Source organism: Bombus huntii, chromosome 4 (assembly GCF_024542735.1).
Source record: "Bombus huntii isolate Logan2020A chromosome 4, iyBomHunt1.1, whole genome shotgun sequence".
Lineage (NCBI taxonomy): Eukaryota > Metazoa > Arthropoda > Insecta > Hymenoptera > Apidae > Bombus > Bombus huntii.
The window spans coordinates 3,599,726-3,618,724 of record NC_066241.1 but is presented as its reverse complement, the minus strand read 5'-3'; the positions used below and the strand labels follow the sequence as shown (position 1 = coordinate 3,618,724).

Below are 18,999 nucleotides of genomic sequence, written 5' to 3'. Positions count from 1 at the left end.
AGCCCTGCAGGCCTTCATTTACGACTTCTGCAAATCGGTCTCAATTATCGCTGACAATGCGAACAGGGGGCTCGGTTCTCGCGTTTCTGTTTCGGCCGTGGAGAGGCTTGGCGTACGCTACGTCGAACGAAGAACCCTCCCGTTCGTTTGACTCGCACGCACCTGCGAAACCGACTATCGCGATCTAGGGAGACCGACCAACCCACTCGTCTTTCGTCGTGAATCGTAGCCAGGTGGTGCGAAACGGAGGTCCGGTGAATTTACGCGCAGCTCCGGCCGTTTTCAGCTGCGATCTCGATAACCGTAACGGCGTCCTATCAACGACCCTGCCTTTCTCTTTCCTCGACCCTTTCGTTCCACCTATGCTCCCTTTTTTTCTTTCGTCTATTTCCCGCTTTTACCTGGTCTTTTCGGGTAAAACGAAAGGACCAGGCGTTTTAAAGAACTGCATTGTTATTAGGCACGCTGTTAACGAACCGAACGAAGCATGGTGTTTTAAGCGAAGTCTCTTTGACCGTCCGTACACCTACCTCTCGAAACGATCGCAAAAACGTTTCGAATAGAAAGGATGTCGCTTGCCTGTGGCCTTTTCGAAGGTAACCGGAGTGTCGATCGATCGAGGCGTTTAGGCAACGAGTTAGAAGAAAGACCGACAAAAGACTACCAACCGTGCACCCGATACACGGCGAATCGAACGAATACCTCGATACACGATCTTCGATTCCACCGAGATAGAACGGTTCGTGGGCAGACGTGATTCATCGCTGGACATCGATCGATAACGTTGGTCGACGGTGAACCGTGGTCAAGAGAAAATACATCAAAATGACAGGCGGTGGCTACGAGGATCGGGCGTTTGTCTACGTGTCTGAAAGTGTTTCGTTCGATAGACCTACCACTTCGATCTGGCTAAAGTAATAGACGTTTTAATTCGAGCAGTAAAATTCAACGTAATCGGATTATCCGCTTCGAATTGGTACGAGCGGAGTGACCGATCGCGAGGTATCCGGAAAAAGTGGTAAATTAATTTCGCGAAACCTCGTTGCAAGAAGGTAATATACGTTAAAAACAAGCGGCAGTCGATGCGAAACGTCGAAAAGGAACGAAGGAAAAGAAGGACAGGTAGAGGAAGGTAAAAGAGGCTAGGGGTAAAAGCTTTTCGAACGACGGCGCTTCCGCTGTCGATGAATCAGTAACTCTTATAGATTCAGGGGCGGGAGCAAGACGGGCGGAAATTATATTTCGCCCTAGTCAGTCAAAAATTATAATATACACGGTTGTCGGCTCTGTCAGAAGGATAAAGAACGGGATAGGAAATGCAATTTCTCAGGGGGCCGAACGATCGCCTCTGCATAGCCTGAAAATAATCACTCGCCGCTCCAATAAATTACATCATAGAGGTTGTTCGACCGTCACGACCTGCGTTACACGGCTAATACACAGGTACCGTCTCTATTAAAAGTAATACGTACGTTTTGCGAAGCAGCTCGGACATAAACGAACCGAACGGTGGAAACCATCTCCTCGAGTTTCTTCGAGGTCTTTGAACTTTCGACTTCCATCTGTGCAGCAGACGCGATACGTAGAATTAAATGTAAATTACCGACGAAAGATACGCTTTCAAGTGGAATCGCACGTGGGTCGAAGAATATTCCGCGAGCGGACGTAGAAAGTTTACGAACGCAGTTTGATCGACGATCCTCGCGATTTAGTGCGATCGTCTCGGGACTTCGCGAACGATCTCGATCGACAAACCGAGCTTAACGCGCGATTAAAATTAATCTGTGACGACGACGAGAACGACCGAGGAACGACGAGCACGCAGCAGCGTACCGTGAAAATAAGCGGCTGCTCCACCTTCAGCCTTCGCGTAATTTTTCCTCGAAACGAGCGACTACGCGTCCTCGTGGCGCCGATGCCGACCGCGCGTTCCAACGACCTTATTTATCATTCGCACGAGAGTTTTTAATCGCAGGTCGCGCGCCGCGGTTCGCGGAGGACGTTTCGCGCGCATCGTAGGATTTCAAAAATCGCGGAGGAAATCTCATCTGGCGTCGAACTACGGCGTTTTAAACTACGAGTCGACCCAACTACGAATTTCCGACGATTTAATTGAAAAAGTAATTTGGGATATGGACGCGCGTTACACGCTGAATAAGATGGATCGATCGTTCGGATATAAGCTACGGAACAGATTGCGTACGTGTAACACTTGGATGAAACGTTTCGCCGACATCGCAGCTGGCTTGATCGAGGCCAAACCGGAGATTTGGTTCTACGACCAGGCGCAAACCATAACTTTTAACTACCTCGACGAATCGGTGATTCGAACGGGGATGTAACCGGACGGCACTCGAGGCCGTTGCCGCACCGCAAGATTAAAAGTTGGCTGGTTCGGAAAAATTGCACCAACAGACGTAACCGAAATATCGATTAGCCTGATAAACGTCGGAGGATTCGAGTTCCGAGAATGCCACGACGTTATGCGAGAGAAAAGGTCATTCTCGAATGTGCTTTTTTACAACCGGTAATTTCCAAACGGTATTACCGATCGCGACGACCACGCTGCTACGCGACCCGTACCAACACTCGCCGTTCATCGTCCAACGAATTACATCGAGATGGCCGCGTCTCTCGCCAATTTTGCATAATTTCCACCTCGTGCCGGAAACGCTCGCCTCGTCGTACGCTGCTCTTACGAATGCTCGTAAAAAGCCGAGTACGTGGCCTTTTCTCGGATCGCGTTTATCCTAATTGCAGAGGTCATCGAAGCTCTCCTCGGAAACAAACATTTCCTCCCATCGAACCTGTCCATTCCTCGCTCCGAACGACCTCGTTTTTCCTCCATCGGACGACGATCTTCGATCACTCGCCGATTCTGCGATCCGATCGACAAGCTGTCGTCTATTCTCGTCCCTTTCCTTTATTTTCCAAGCGTTGGCTTCGGGCCACGCGATAATAGAACGTCGCGTGTACACCACGACCGTTTCGCTTTTCTCTTGTTCGCGCGTTTACTCGACTCGGCTCGGCCATTCGGCGACTACGACGGGATAACGCGAGGCGAACGTGTTTGCCGAATACCGAGATTCGCGTTTCACGAGCCATTAAGCGATACGTTCGTATTAAGGGTAGCATGGCTGTCGTTAACGCGACAAGAAGCGGCTAGTTTAGAAGGTGACGTTAATTTCCAACGTGGTCGCAGAATTTTCCCACAGGCTCGTTCGCGATTTGCCTTACCTGCAACGATCGATTTTCATTCTCGACGCGATAACGATTGCTCGGTGTCGTTTGGATTCTCCATCGAACGACGCGAGATCTAATAGCATTCCACCGCGGCACCGAATCACGACACCGGAGAAAACGTTTGTCGGAGGAACTGTGCGAAAAGGTGCTCGTCCCGTGTAGCCGATCGACGACGTCGGCCAATTCTCATCCACGTTGTCTATAAAACTCGTTCATCGCCAATTACTTGCGACTACGAATAAATTACTTGGCAGACGTGAATTCCTAATTATCGTAAACGTAAGAACGAGAATGTCCGTATATCTCGATATACGACGTAGTATCCGTAATTTTTCGAACAAAGAGCTGCGTGTTCCTGTAGACTGTGCGCTCGAGAGACGAACGAGCGTGGCCCGATAAGTTGGCGAATCAATTTGCCGAATTAAACGACCTGCAACGCGAACGATATTGTTACGGATTAGCAAAGGTATTCGTCGCATGGTCGAACACAGGCAACGACAAAGACAGTTTTACCGTAATTGCCGCAGGAATGGAAACGAACGTGCGGCTGTACCGAGCGATTCTCCCGTTCCCGGATCCTCGCAATACAAAAGTATCGATCATTGGCAGGAAAATTTCGCAATTATTCCCTCTGGCCGGTCGTATTAATTATAATTTCATTATCGACGACGATTGCCGCCGAACGGCCAGCGTAATAACGAGTATCGACGACGAAATTAGTTTTATGTTTCACGGAAGAACGATGAAATTTACGAAATTCCATTTTGCTCGTTGATCGGATCTTTTGTTCCGACGCGGTCGTCGTTGGAACGAAACGACCTCGACGATTAATCCCAAGTTCCCGATACACCTCTCGCGATGACACCTCCACTGCCGGAACGAGTATTTCGAGCACGATCTATCAATTACCTCTCGCGTCTGGCAACGCACGGAATCGATAACGCTCGATGATCGGCGCGTATATGAGAAAATCTGGCACGCCGAATTTTCATCGATTTCCAGATCCCATTCAATTAACGGCCCTTGACGTATACAGCGGCGAACAAATAACGACTGGAAGCTGCGTTCTATTAAAACGAATCGCAGATCGTCGAACAATTGGAGGAGAATTGCCACGCAACATCTGGCGGAGAGGGAAAATTTACGGATGACCGCGATATCGTAAAGCGTATAAAGGCGAAGCTGGAAGAAAAAACGGATGTAAGTTAAAATCGCGCGTCGGGGAAAGTTGGATCGCGTGGCATTTTCGCCAGATTCGTTGCGGATGACGTATATTCGAAGAGTTCTTCTCGACCTTGTGGCGACTGAAGGCGGTACTCGCACAGTTCCCCTTACCGTTTCTTCTCCTTTATAGCCGCTCTTAAAGCACCGCCAGAAAATATTTGCCTTGCTTATTCCACTTTCTTTTCCTCTTTGACAGCCTGTTCTCGTCATCGCCCATTCGAGGATTCTCGGGTTAAGTCCTCGCCATCTGCCACTTTGGCTTGGTGCCTCTAATTCCATCAGACCGCCGGTTTCCCTCGTTAATCGCGCGTCTTTCGCCCACCCTACGAAACGCAAATATGCCGCTTTTCTTCGATCGTTACGAACCACGATTCTCGGAGAAAACGCGGGTCTCCTTTCTCATCTCCGAGACCGAAATTTTTGCTAAGAGGAAAAGCCCCAGGAGTTTCCGAGCTTTGCGAATAATTTACGAGACGCGAACTCTCGTACGGAGAGGAAGATTCGAGAGGGTAGACTCTGCGAGAAATAGAAATCGTGCGTTTGGAAATTGTCGGTGTTGCGAAGCGACGAGACGGTAAAGATCGCGAGTCGGTGGCCCTAACGGAACCATGCTCGTTCGGACGAGTCTTTTCCTCGACATTGCGACTCTCGCGTGGTTACCTCGCGTCACAAATCTTATCAACGACAAAGACTTTAGTTCGCGATGTCCTTTGCTCCGAGAGGCAAAGTCCGAAATTAATACGTCCGATGAAATTAAGCCAAAGTCGGCAGGTCATCGAAGACTATAGCGGACAAGGTAAAAGCTTCGAGAATCTAGCGCTGATGAAACTGTTATTTGGACATTTTCACGAATCCAAGAACCTGTAGCGGCGACGGAAGCTCGCTAAATACTTTGGCTCGCAGCGTTTTTTTCGAGGACGATGAGAGAGGATAGCGCGGGAAAGGTCAGGAAGATCGATGACGGCTGTGGCGGCGGTGGATGTAAAACGCGAGGTTGAAGGCGGAGCGAGGAAACGTTCGTCCTCGCGTACAGGATTTCGCAATTAGCCTGCCTAACGGACTCGTGAAACGCGCGCGGATAAAGGATTCGAAAGAGGCGAGACACGCTGACCGCGAGAAACTCGTCGTCGTCTCGTTACGTTCCTCTCGACGCGGACTTCGTTCCCCGATAGAGTAGCGCACACGCGTTGACAAATCGATAGAGAAGCGAAAAGAGGATTACCTTTGGTCGTGGTCTCGTCGGCATCGCGATGTGGCGACATCCGGAGCAGAAACGATGCATCCTGCGCGAACGAAAAAGGAGAATGACGCGTCGCCTGTGTTCCGCGACGGAGAGCGAATTTCGTCTCCTTTTCGTTGGTCTCGGCGCGATGAAAAGCCGGACAACTCGATCGTAGGTGGAGCGGAACGCGAGAGAGCTGGTATTTCGTGGTGACCGCGATTCCAATGGACCTTCTTTTCTTCTTGGACGAGGAAAGAACGGGCAACTCCCGAAAGGAAGATGAAACAGCGAAGAATGAAAATACAAAGGATAAAAAAAAACGATCGAATCGTTTTGACGAAGGCGAGGTGGAAAAAACGAACGAGAAAGAGAGTATCGCGCGAAAAAGCCGGCAGAGTAGCAAGGAGGCAGGTGGTTGATGCAATCGCGGTGGGAGGACGAAGCGAACGAAAAGAAGACGAGGCGCGTGATCGCGTGTAACGGAAAGAAGGAAGAGAGAGAGAGAGAGAGACAGACAGACAGACAGACAGAGACAGATACAGAGCGAGAGATAAGGCGGACGAAAAGTGCGAACGAAATGAATAAAGCTGCATCGAAGGGCTTTCGTGCCAAGAGTCGTCCGCTTTTACGAGCCTTGATCGATGCGTCTTCGCTGAGAAAAGACGAAAACGAGAAAAGGCGACGCAAAGCGAGTATGGTGCGCTCTTTGTTATCGAGGATTGTACGCTCTAAAGACGGTCGGAGATTCTCGGCTTCGTGCTAAACAGCTGTGTGCTACGGCCGGTTTTTCTCTCTCGTCTGTTTCCTGCTTCTCTTCCGATAATCCCCCGACTTATCGATGTCTATAGCTCTCTGTTCGTCGATCTAGTCAGCGCGGTTACGGCGGCTTCAGTTCCGTTCTATGTCCAAATTCTGATACGGTCTGACCGCTCATCCCTTACGTCCTGTTTACAAACACTTGGCCCGATTCGCTATCATGCAGACAAACGTGGATCGTCAGACTCTCCCTCGTCTCGTCAATGGGATACTCATCTGCTCGATGCTGCTACGTCGGTCCTCTTCCTCCTTCCGATAATTCCTCTAGGATGACTCGATCCGACGATAGCGCGTCGCCGTTCTCGAAGCTCGAGTCGCGCGATCCAACCACTGCAACCAGCGAAGCAAACGGTCCTCGTGGTAGATGGTCGAGGAACCGACTGACGGAACTCGCCGCGTTCACCGTGCACCGTCTTTCGAAATCGCGTTCCCGATCTCGTGGCGAGCAGCGGGCGAACCACGCAGACGCACGACGGCGAACGTTCATCCGCAGCAACGTCCGCGAGACACGACGGCAGCAGCGCTGGAAGCAGCGGCGACGACGCCGCAAGCCCGATTAAGCCACGGCAGGAGGAAGCAGAGAACGCGCATACAGCCACTGCCGCTGCTGCCACTGCGCCGTGCCGGTTGAAATTCGCCAAACTCGCTGCATACTGGTTCTGCACATGCTTCTTCGAGTAGGCCACGTGTAGTGGTGGTGCGCGTCGCTCGGCTATCCGACATCCGAGTAGAGTACTCGGATCGCCGCGATTCCGTGATCGATCGATTCGATCCATCTTCCACTAGCTTCCGTCGTTATCTTCTTACGAAACTTTGCAACGTCGAACAGCGTCAGATACGCCCTTTTTCGATAGAGTTTAAGGGCGGGTTGTCTCTCTCCGTGGCCGCTTCTTGCCTCCAGATCCATCGAACAACCGTTTTCCTATAACTTTTTATCCGCGAAACAACGCGCTTAAGAAGCTGAAGACCGTTTGTGGTACTATTGGGTAAATTCCAGTAATTGGGGAGGGGGTGGAGTTGCTTCCGTGAATTCCAAACTTTGTCAATTTATCGCGATTTTCTCTTCGCTCGCAAAAGCTTGCTTTCGTCTCTGCTTTTAAACAAAGCAAGCGGGTCTTTGAAAATGCCTTATCGACGCTTCGTTCGAATTTGCACGGCAAACTCGTCGAAAACTATTTACGTTAATAACCATCGGGAGGAATAATTTTGCGAAGAAGCTACGTTTTATCGGACAACGTCGCGTTCCGTGGGAAAATTAAACGGAGGCAACGTCACCCCGTGAAACTCGCAGAGTTTCGTACGAGTTTCGCAAATACGATACCACGGAGACCGGCAAACCGTTTCAAAACCAACAAATTATCCGTAAAGTCGCATCGAACGAACCCTTCCAGCTCGTCGACACACTCGCGAGTCGTGTTTCACGGTCGAAAATCGCTGTCGCAGTCAACGATTTCGCGCAGTTATGCGAATTTCTAGACGTTTACGAGCGAACTAGATGTTGCGCGAATACAACAGCTACGATCCGAGCGACGCCGTTTTCCGCTATAATTGGTGTCCGCGTATCTCTATACGCGAGCATAAATTTCCAACGATTACGAGCAATTACGGAGAAGCTGTAATCATCGACGGTTTAATCCGTTGAATTTACAGACAAATCGAACGTTATACGCGGCGATAATCGTTAAAGAGAAAAAGTAGGTGAAAAAGAAAATTCGTTTGAAGGAAAAATGCAAGTCCGCTGCGGGAATACGCGCGAAAGCGACTAATTAACGATAAACGAATCAGCCTTGTCTTTTTCCTGTTTAACGTTTCCTCGATTATTCGTTTCCTCGATTACGATACGAACCGTGATAGCGGCGTTGGGTATTCGAATTGCGAGGTTGACACGGTCCGACTGTCGTCGAAATTACCGGTGGATGCGGAGGACAAATGGCTGCAGGCTCGTCGACATCCGTACGCTGTCGACGCCACGCGTGAAACTAGAGAGTTTGGCGCGTTCTTGGCGAATTCCATGGTATCTCGACGTTCTTCGAGACTTCCGCGATTCGCCAATTTTCGTTCTACGCGTCGGAACGTCGAGGAAGCGAGAGAAAAGTCGATTCTCCGATGGCAGCTACCGGCTGAAGCGCGACGCTTCTACTTTACCCGGTCGCTCGTAATTTCGCGCGAGCTCGAAACATCCGAGAGACGATAGACGATAAAGACGTCGCCGCGAGTCGATGAGTCGTAGGCAACTGGAAAGGTAGTTCGTTATAACGGGGAACTTGCCAGACTTCGGAGACGGGCTTTGGTAACTTTGTCGCGTTCCCTCGGCTCTTGCGAGTAGCTTCGCTGCGAAAGAACGTATCATGGGGAATCAAAGCGCGATTCCGCGCAACAGGATCGAGTCGAAACGCGCGTGTCAGGAAAGACGAAAGAAGCACGCCGTTACGTGACAGAATGTTCCCGGTATCTCGTCGCGCACGTCTCACCAAACTCGCGGTATTTCGATCGAACGAGAAACACCATATTTCATTTCGGTCTTTTGTTTTGCTTCCATTTACCGGCAGAAGACACGATGGATTCGCGCGGTGAAAAAAGAACATCGAGAACGTTCGATCGTCCGGTCTCTCGATTTTCTGCCAATGAAAAGAAATCTCGTCCGTTTGAGCGCACGGTGTTCGACGAAACCACTCTCGATCGACGGATTAACGCGCCGAATACGCTTCGCCAAGTTATTAAATTGGTCCCTGTAGCGACGAGATTTTAACGAACGAACGGATCAAGGATAGACGAAAGCTGGCTGCAAGCTGCTACTCGCCGCGACGAAAGAAAAGGAAACTAACGGTTGTGGACGACGAAGCCGCAAACGTGAAAACTGCGGGACGAAGTTTCGATACTTTCGCGGATAAGAACTCGGAAAGCGAACACTTTCTGTGCAACGATCGAACGAGAACACGCCTCGTTAGTCGGGGAAACGCGAACTTGGCGTACAAACGGAATATCGAGATCGTGGTCGGGCGTGAAAGACGCGACGAGATTAGAAGAGAATATATACGGGCGACAGAATGTACTCGACAGTCGCGATAAACGAAATCATCGAGTATGCATCGATTGTGTATCGAATTATCTTTCGTTCGCGCGTTACGAATACTAAAAGATTCAACGTAGTTTAGCTTATGAAGGCTCGTATAGTTGGAAGATAATCTGATTCTACGAGAATTTCGACGAGAGAACCAAGGAAGGAAAATTCAGCCAAAAAGTAAATACCGAAGATAACCGTGATACCCTTGCGTTTTCAGCGGAAGCTGAATGCTTGCGTTTTCAACGGAAGCTGAACCTTTGCGTTTTCAGCGGAAGCTGAATCCTTGCGTTTTCAACGAAAGCCGAGTCCTTGCGAAACGGCGACCACCGAGACGAGTCTATTACCGAGGAGAGGAAGAAGGTCGAAAAAAGACGAGCGAAAGGATAGAAAACGTCGATGAGCAGGAATTTCGGTTATTCTACTCGAGGCGGAAGAAAGAAACTCGGACCGGACGTTGGTAGGATGACCTGCGGAGCGACCTACGCGAGAAGGGACGACGATTTCAGAGAGGACAGTGAATTTTGTATAAAACAGCGAAATCGCTAGGCCAACGTGAGTGGTTGCGAACAAAGCGTAGAAGAACGCGGGGAGCTGCGGACGTGACGTTAATTTCAATCGGGACACGTCGAGTAACCTTCTTTTCTCTCGTTCCCCTCGTTCGTATCGGTCTCCGTGGTAGTCTCGAAGAAGCAGCGCGAACTCGGAATAGAAGAAAATCGAACGGGCCAGCTGCGTTTCCTCGCTGCAAAGTTACCGTGATAAGATTGCGAACGATTATATCGTGGCTCGCGCTCTGGACGTGACCAACGTCGCGGAAAATAGAAGGTTCTTCGATTCTCGATGAGATTCCTTGCGACGCCACGTTGACGCGCGCTACAGACTTTCGAATTTTTCGTTTCTTTCTTCGCGGAACTCGGGTTTCGTGGTTGTCCGTGTCCGATAACGTTGTTCCAAGGATTTTTAATTGCTTCCCCGATTCAACCGCGAATCACGACGGTTTTTCGATTCTCCCGGGTGTTTTTATACCTCCGGGAATCTTCGTCGCGCGGATCATTTTCAACCTCCACTACCGGTGTTCCGAGGCGAGGCGATTCGTTGCACAGCCGAACGATCGTTCAGCCGTATATTGTCTCGAAATACGACTATTTCGCCAACTAAAATCGCTTCCACTTCACCATTCGACGAATGCACCGAGAACTTGCATCGAAACTTGAAAATCAAAGTGACATTCACGCTCGACTTTACGCGTTCCATCGAAACGAAGTGCAAACTCGATACTCGACGATGTTTCTCGTCTCGTCGACTCCTTCTGCGTTTCTTCGCTAAATTTAAACGACCCTTTATTAGTCTTAGCCTCGCCTTTCTTCACAGAATTATCGCCCCTGTTTCCGTTTCTTTCTCGAAGCGTCTACGTTCGCAACCGTTTGCCTCGTACTACTCGTAGATGGAACGACGTTTTGCGACCGGTAAAACGGAAGGGCGTCAGGGAGAAAAGAACGCGCGAAAACGTCGAGACGGAGCGCGTTTCGCGACCGCTTTCGTGCACGTTCGCCGCGCAACTGCCGCGGCCGAATATTCGCCGATACTACATGTGCGTCGTATTTGCAAGCCCCGACCGGCGGACATCGGCCGCAGCTGCTCGACAACCTCCTCCGGCAGCGTCCCGACGCCCCTCCCAGCCCTCGTTTTCCTCCTCTACCGATTCCTACCTCCTACCGATTCCCGCGATAACAATAACGGCGGTAATACATCCTCGTTGCGGCGAATGCGAGGAACCATCGTCGACTGCTTCCACGACGCGCCAAACAACGCCATTTTCGCCAAGCGACCAACAAGTTTGTCGGAACAACGAAACAGGGGTAACCAGGAGTATTATGCAAAATATCGACTTGCTGGGATCGGCTAGACGATCGATAGGCTCGTTCTTCTCGAAGTTACGTTGCCTTTGTTTCGCCATGCTGGAAAACAAGACACGATCGGAAAGAAAAGAAGGAAAAGTTAGTAGCTTGCGCGTGTCGAGAGGCTGAAACGATCTCCGATTTATTAAATTGCCTAACCGAGGTCAGCATCCTCCGTTTGCCAAGTCTACGTACATGCTCCAAATCTATTTGGCTGGTTCGTTCGAAGATCTCGTCTTTCTTCGCGATTCGCTTTTGAATTTTGTTGAAACCAAGATGAACGTACTGGTTGATCGCCTTTAAACGAAGAAGAGCCGTTGAAGCGGCAAATGGAAATGCGAAAATGACTTTCGTTCGCCGAGTAATTAAATGCCACCTGCGCGCCTAATTATCCGACAAGCCAGGTTTTTACAAGGCGGATAATACACGGGTGACAAGCTGAAAACCCGCTTCAGCTTGAAAAGTAACTTCCGTATATTCGCATACACGGTTAAGCATCGGATTTCGTGCACACAACTGTGTCATTCGGTTCGCGTACCGTATATGCAGCGAATAGTCGACGATGGAAAGCGTATTTTTCATTTTCGTCGCCGCTGTCAATGCGGTGAAAGAAGCGCGTTCCATGCAAATGCGTATATTATACGCTGACAACGGAGCTTCCTGAAAGACGGTGCCACGACGCGGTCAAACTTCTCGGAACCAAGGGTTGCAAAATTCCACGAGAGCGTTTCACCGGACGAAAACGGGGAATACTCGCGAGTCGTACGGGCTTCTCCAAACTTTCTCCCGCGTATAAACTCACCTTCGAGGCAGACTCGGCAAGTTGTCAAGCGCATTAGCGATTCTCGAGGCAAAGTCAACGACCGTCGATTTTGTCCTCGTACTGCACCACACCCTTCTCTCTCTCTCTCTCTCTCTCTCTCCCTCTTCCTCTTCTCTACATTCCATACAATTGTAAGCAGTCGCTTCTTCAAATTAGTACTTCTCACTTATCCGATTTGTTCACGTCGAACCGTTATCGGGCTCTTTAATCTTGGAATCACATCTCGTTTGTAGGATTGTTCTCGTTGAAAGAGAAACGATTCCAGCGATCGCACGTGGTTACGCCGTACTATTTTCATGGAATACGCGATTAACGCTTCGACCCTTCTCTGTCTATTGGTTAAGGGAGACGCTCGTTTCCGACTCGCAACGGAGGTAACCGATTTCATCGAAAGTGTCGTTCACGAATTCCGGCGATGATCGAACGGACTCCATTTTCATTTCCGCGCTTGTGCCCATTGTGCGCGTTCGTCCAACCGTATCAGGATAGGAACACCAAACGACCGAGTAACCCATCGACTTTTTCCTTCAACCGCAATGAATCGATTTCTCTCTGCCGAGTAGTGGCTGAATTAAACCTAAGATCGTTCCGAGGATCTTAACCGCTCAAGACCATTAACGCGGTAGATCGCTGGCCGTACTTCGCAAGACTATTTATTCGTTTTAAGAAAGTTGCAAAGAGAAACGAACGAAACGCAGAACGACGGACGATGAAACTACGCGTGGTCTTAGCCGATTTCGCAGTTTTCCTTGGTTCGTGTCTCGCGACAATCTCGCGCCGTTTATCTTCTCCAAACACACAAACACACACACACACACACACACACACACACACACACACACACCCCTCCTCCTGCAAATGAACCGGCTATCAGCGACGTTGAACACGGCGGATGTTTTAATCCCTCTCTCGAGGAAGGTAATCTCAGCCGTCTTACATCAGCCAGACCCAATCCCACGGGAAATTCTGTCGAGTTCCATAATACTCGGTGACACGCATCGAGCGATAAGGGCAGCGAGTTTCGAGTCGCCAGCACCGAGGCGTCGCATAATCGCTCCTGGAGCGTCATTCCGAGCGCGAGATTCGCGCAGACTAAAGGGATTCGCGGCATCCCGGTCGCAATTCGGGGAATGTCGATCAAACGTGACACGACGATCGGTACGCCGACACAGATGTACCTAAGACGTCGCGAGTAGCATCGCAACGAATCATCCACCGATCGATGATCATCTGGTACGCAACGTTTATTATGCAAATCTTTCTTTTTCAATCGACCCATAGTCTTTCGAAGGTCCAGCCCGATGTCTTTTTCAAACATTTATGGCGGAGTGCCATAAAATTTTGCCAGCGTCGTATTATCGAAATACGAAACGTTCGTGATTTGACGATCGGATAAAATCGTCTCGATTCTCGAATTACGCATAGGCGTTCGACAAATTTTTAATTTATCGAAGCTTTTCTCTCGGAAACGTTGTCAAGTTTTTAAGCGTAAGCGATAATAAACGATATAAACGACTAATAAATTATCGGACATCTAAGCGCTGAAGCGTTTTCTTATCAAATTTACGAACCAGGATAAGAATCGCGGCTCGTTCGATGACCTAATCGTATTAGGCTGAAATCGACGTTGAATCAACCGGTTGAATCGATTCGACGATGGGAAAACATCGGCGTGGCAAGGGTCGATGGTCGGTGACAACGTATTTAACACGGCTCGTAAAGCGACCATTTTATTTTTATGTCCTCCGCTAACAGCCTTATCGTCGTTACCCCGCAACTACCAGCTACGCCGATGATATTTTTTCGAAGCGACGTCGCTTCCTGCAGAGATCGCGCAGCTCTGGGATACCGAGGAAATCGCGCGCGGAAATTTCGGCCCGTTTGCAAATTGACGTCGAAAATATTGGCCCCTTACCGCGATCCATCGCCGATATCGTCTACCCTGCTTTCGGTCCACGCCACGCCGGAAGATCAAGCTGCGGGAACGTGAAATATCTCCGAGCTGACGAAAAACCATTACGTCGAACACGCGAAATGCGACGCTTTCCGCGCGGAGCATCGACCTGTAATTTTACTACGTCGACAGCTAGAAGCGTGTCCCTTCCGAAAGGGACGTACGAGCTCGAGAATGGAGCTATTTTTGCGATAAGATGCGTACGCTTCGATAAAACGAATGAACGAAGCGAGCGAAATGGCGGTCGAACGAGCGTACCATCGTTTTGTAATGGAACTTATTCGGGGCAATTTGACGAATGGATAACGCAAGGCGAAACTGTAATCGGATGCCAAAGAGGAACACGACCTATGGACAAGCTGTCGAAACGCTTAATAACCGAACTGCGGCAACCGCATCGGACCGTCTTGAAATAATAGAGAACGATCGATCGCGTGGTAGTGCTTAATAAAAACAACCTCGCTTCGTCATCGTTGCATCGGGAACGAGCTATGACTTAAAAATACATAAACACGCGGTGTAGAATAGACTGACCGACGCCGGGCAAATTTCCAAATCGCATGCAGCCAACCATTTGCACATGACTGTCAGACCGACGTTACGACCTACGTATCCGATCGAATCTCTCGTTTTACGCGTTTTATCGAAATCTCGCGCCGTTTCGTCGATAACTCCGCTTTATTCCGACGATTTGTCCGGTCATCTAGGATCTCGACCGGCAGCTAAGTGACCGACCCGTGTACAATACCGTGACTCGACGTTAATTACCTCGTCGAGTGGAGCGTCGACTCGAACCGACCGACGAACGAGCACGTCGATATTTGATCGTCTTGTCCTGTCGCGTCGTTGCGTCGCGTTTTCCTCCGTCAAACGATTAATCCGTCGCGTTCAGCGGTTGCAAAAGGTTATCGATTGCTCGCGATACAGGCAACGATGGAAGATCGCGGCGTTCGATTCGTCCAGAGGCTAACCAGAGCGTCGGTCGTGCCATCGGCTGTAGAAAAATGGCGCTCGAAACCGTTAGTGTTTTCGGTTCGCATCCTCGTAATTTACGGCCGAGTTTGACGCGCGTCTCGCGCTCGTAAATCAGAGAATCTCTTCCCTACGCACACACGGTCCGTTACTCGAACGGCTTCGCGTGTCAAAGGAAAAATGACTGCGTTTCGACGCCCGAAAAGACTATTAAATCGCGTGCCCGAGTGACGCGAACACGGGCGATCTCGTCGTCTTTCGGGACGAGCGTGGATCGAGCTTCGTGGAGCGATTCTACGCGTAACGTCGCGTGTTTTTCGTATTTGCGATTTTTCGTCTCACCCGATGCACAGGATGTTCCACTTTCGGCCTGCAAATGCGGATGAATCGGAACGCGCGAATCAAACGCTCGGCCCTTTTCACGCGCAACGTTCCTCTTTTGCTCCAGGGACGAGTTGAATTTCTCGTTGGGAAACGCACGTCGCAGATACGCGACAGCGTCTAGGCAGCAGTTTCATGCATCGCGACATAACGTCAAAGTTTGAAAAATCAGTTCCTCGCGAGAAACAAACCTCGTTCGTTTTTAAACTCCAACGGGATGCCCCTGTTTCGTATCTTCGGAGCGTTCTTCGCGGAAACTGCGTTCGCAGGTCGAGCCGGAGTATCGCGCGAGTACTTTCTCGTACGACAGAAGCATCTCGAGCGTGCCGGCGAATTCTTAAATCAACGAAAGCATTTCATTCGGTCGTTCGTGCCTGTACACGCCAAACTATCGTAGAATCGCTTAAACGAGAAAGCCCGAGGAGGATGAGAAATACCAGTGTCGGGTAAGACAGACAAATTGCGTATAGTCGTGAAAAGAGAGCAGGGACGAGCGAACGAGGGAACTCGCATTCGTCGCGAAACGAAATCCTTTGTGGAGATATTTGCGCGAGATGGGAAGTGGCACACGGGGCGACAAAGATTTTCCGCGAAATTGCAACCAGAAGTTCGCGCGCGGAACTCGTCTCGCGGATTGGGAATTTTTGACTAGTACAATATCGCGCCATTCCCCGCGATTAATTTACAAATATTCGACAAACGTAGTTACGTTTCGAAACGCGTCGACGCGGCATAGAAACGCGGAACAAAAAACGGATGCAACACGCTTTCGGAATTTTCGACGATGCGGATGGGTAAGCGCGATTCGATGAATCGGAGCGGGGAAACGAGGGGCGAAGGGCCGAGCGAACGAATTTCGACAGGTACAATTACGTGTTTGCATTAACGGGGAACGTTGGGACACGTTGGGACACGTTGGGTCTCGTGGGGACTCGCCTAACTCCATCCGAAATATGGTAATAACATCGATATCGATAATGTATCGTTGACAAACGCGAACCGATGGAATTAACGTTGCGTCGAATTACAAACACGTAATTTTACAGGTACGGCGTCCCATGGAGCGCCAGACAGAAGGAAGGACAGGGGAGTGCGGTGGAAATAAATAGCAAGGCACGCGCTTTCCTTCTCATCGATAAAATAAAACAGTCGCGTACTGCTCTGTATTTTGCGCGTACGCTTTGGTCTGGTCAAAAGGACGTCGCCGGGTCGATGGTAAAGAGACGAAAACACTACCTGTCGTCGCGTCTATTATCGGCGAATCGTCGTGGTTTTTGTCGGCCTTTGTTTGCGGTAGAGGACGAAACTCCGAGGGCCGGCAAACGAACAGGAAACAAACGCAGTCATATTAATTAATCGAGTATGTTGTGCAATTAACGTTTGCTCGTGTGCGCGGGCCAGTCGTTTTTCTACCATACGTTTGCCGATGGAAAGTAACAACGGATCGACTGGCATATCCGGTTGCTCGTTGTTCCTCGATATTTGCACGGATGTAAAGTTTGCACGTGATCCAACTGGAAACGCATCTACACGCGATATTTTGCTTTTCCCTACAGCCAGTTTATCCCTAATTATCAAAAATATTAATTATTATGAAAAATATGTCAACTCTTTGTCGAGATACGCGCGTACGGTCGACCTCGAAGCGCTCGACAATTTTACGAGCTTCCGTTTTCCGTTTTCGCGATCGGCTACGAAAAATAATTCGCGTTTGAAAAATTTCACTCGCGCGGAACGCAGTGGCGAGATTTCAACGAGTGGTTATTTTTCAACGCGGGCCACGCATGTGTACGTATATCGCGATTAATGTAATTCACACCCCGACGAAACTCGCGCGAATTCACGGTTTCATCACGGTTTCATCACGGACAACGCGGTTTGCAAATTCCCATCGTCGCTCGGTCGGCGCGTTAAAGCAGCGTCCGAGTGAAACGCTCTCTTCTGTTCACCGTTCACGCACGCTATGCGCGGCACACAGCTAAATGAAATTTATCACGCTGAGACTGAAAGAGAGAGAGAGAGAGAGAGAGAGAGAGAGAGAGAAAGGGAGAAAGAGAAGAAGAGCGCATTACGCCGATGATGCCAGACTCCTAATTTTCCGAGTACTCGGCATTTTAAGCACGACCGTCGTAAACCGTTTTTCTGTCCGGTTCTCCGCCTACCTTTCTACCTTTTTTCTTTATATCCTTTTACTTTCGATCCACTCTGCTACTTTTTACGCGAGATTACGATGCGCTAGTTCGCGTAAAAACGTACGCTTCGCGTCGCGGTCCAGCGAATCCCCGGCGATAGACTAAATGGATCGATGCTTGTTTACACGCGTTTTTCACGTTTCCAACTATGCGCGTAATTTTTCCTTCCACCAGACACACCTGCGTTTGCTACGACAGTTTCGTTCTCGCAGTATTTGCGAAAGAACATTGCGCGGAAAGTATATCTCGCATTTATACATAGAGACGACGACAGAGTATCGCCGTGTTGGCCAGCCAAAAGTCTTTTCTAGATTTACAGATGGAACCGTCGAATTCTCGAAACGAGTAAATTGAAAATTTATTCCGGAACGGTGTACACGATTCCGTATGGGAATTGGGTAAAAACGATGGTAGGTAAGTTTCGGTCGACCGACGACTACCGCCATCTGCGTAGCAGGCTGAGAGGCAGGTGGTAGCAACGACGCCGGGCGCCGTCGTCGATGGGTCGCCTCTGTTCGCCTCGTTCGCAATGTCGACTACGTAGTACCACCGGAAGGGAGGCATTGAGCGCATCAACGCTTCCGGATGTACACGCTCGTAGTTTCCTGTCCGTTATACGCACCAAGTCGTAGAGCGGAAGAAGCGAGTCCTAATACGAACGTACCGTCTGCCAATTCACCATCAAGTTATCGCGCTTTCGCCGCGTAATTTGCGTACGGTCAAACCGCTTTTCTTCTCTTCGCCACTTTGACCTTTTCGATCTCATTGAAATTTTTAACGAAATTTTAACGAAATTTTAACATCGTCGGAACGAATCCAGTTATAGGCGAAAGAACATTTGCTTCGCACGTTGCTGGAATCGAAAAGAATCGAGCGAGACGCGTACTTATCTTACTTGTATTTACTGGCCGTGCGACGAGCTCGAGAAGCATCGTCGGTTTCGGGAAAACTGGAAACTCGAATCGCCGTTACTCACACCTGTCGACCGAAGGAATGTCGGAAAAATTCCCCGTGTCCTGACTCACCTGTAACAAGAAACAGGCGCACGCCTTGTCATCGTGAAAGGATAACAAATGGAAGGAGGGAACTGGGCGAGGGAAATAAACGCGGGAAACGAACGAACTGGCTGGAAACGAGTCGGTCTACCGCTTCTCCGACCACAAGTTATTACGCGATCGCTGTAGACGCGTTCTCGGGACACACGGTCGTC

The 18,999-nt window shown here is 49.7% G+C and overlaps 2 protein-coding genes across 5 annotated transcripts in view; both read right to left on the bottom strand.

The window, feature by feature from the left end:
* Window positions 1-18,999, bottom strand: part of LOC126865239 (nose resistant to fluoxetine protein 6-like) — a 221,502-nt gene that overhangs the window by 97,230 nt on the left and 105,273 nt on the right. The window lies entirely within an intron of this gene.
* Window positions 1-18,999, bottom strand: part of LOC126865247 (uncharacterized) — an 85,978-nt gene that overhangs the window by 12,664 nt on the left and 54,315 nt on the right. Inside the window, exon 1 of one of the 4 annotated variants that reach the window (XM_050617570.1) lies at window positions 18,685-18,802. The exons of 2 other annotated variants lie outside the window; for them this stretch is intronic. Coding sequence is in view for 1 of the 2 variants with exons in the window: in XM_050617567.1 (XP_050473524.1) it covers window positions 5,690-6,282 (593 nt within the window). In the remaining variant the exon portion in view is untranslated. Of the gene's footprint in view, window positions 1-5,689; window positions 8,964-18,684; window positions 18,803-18,999 lie in introns of those variants that run through there. One more of the 4 variants, XM_050617567.1, reaches the window with a different exon arrangement.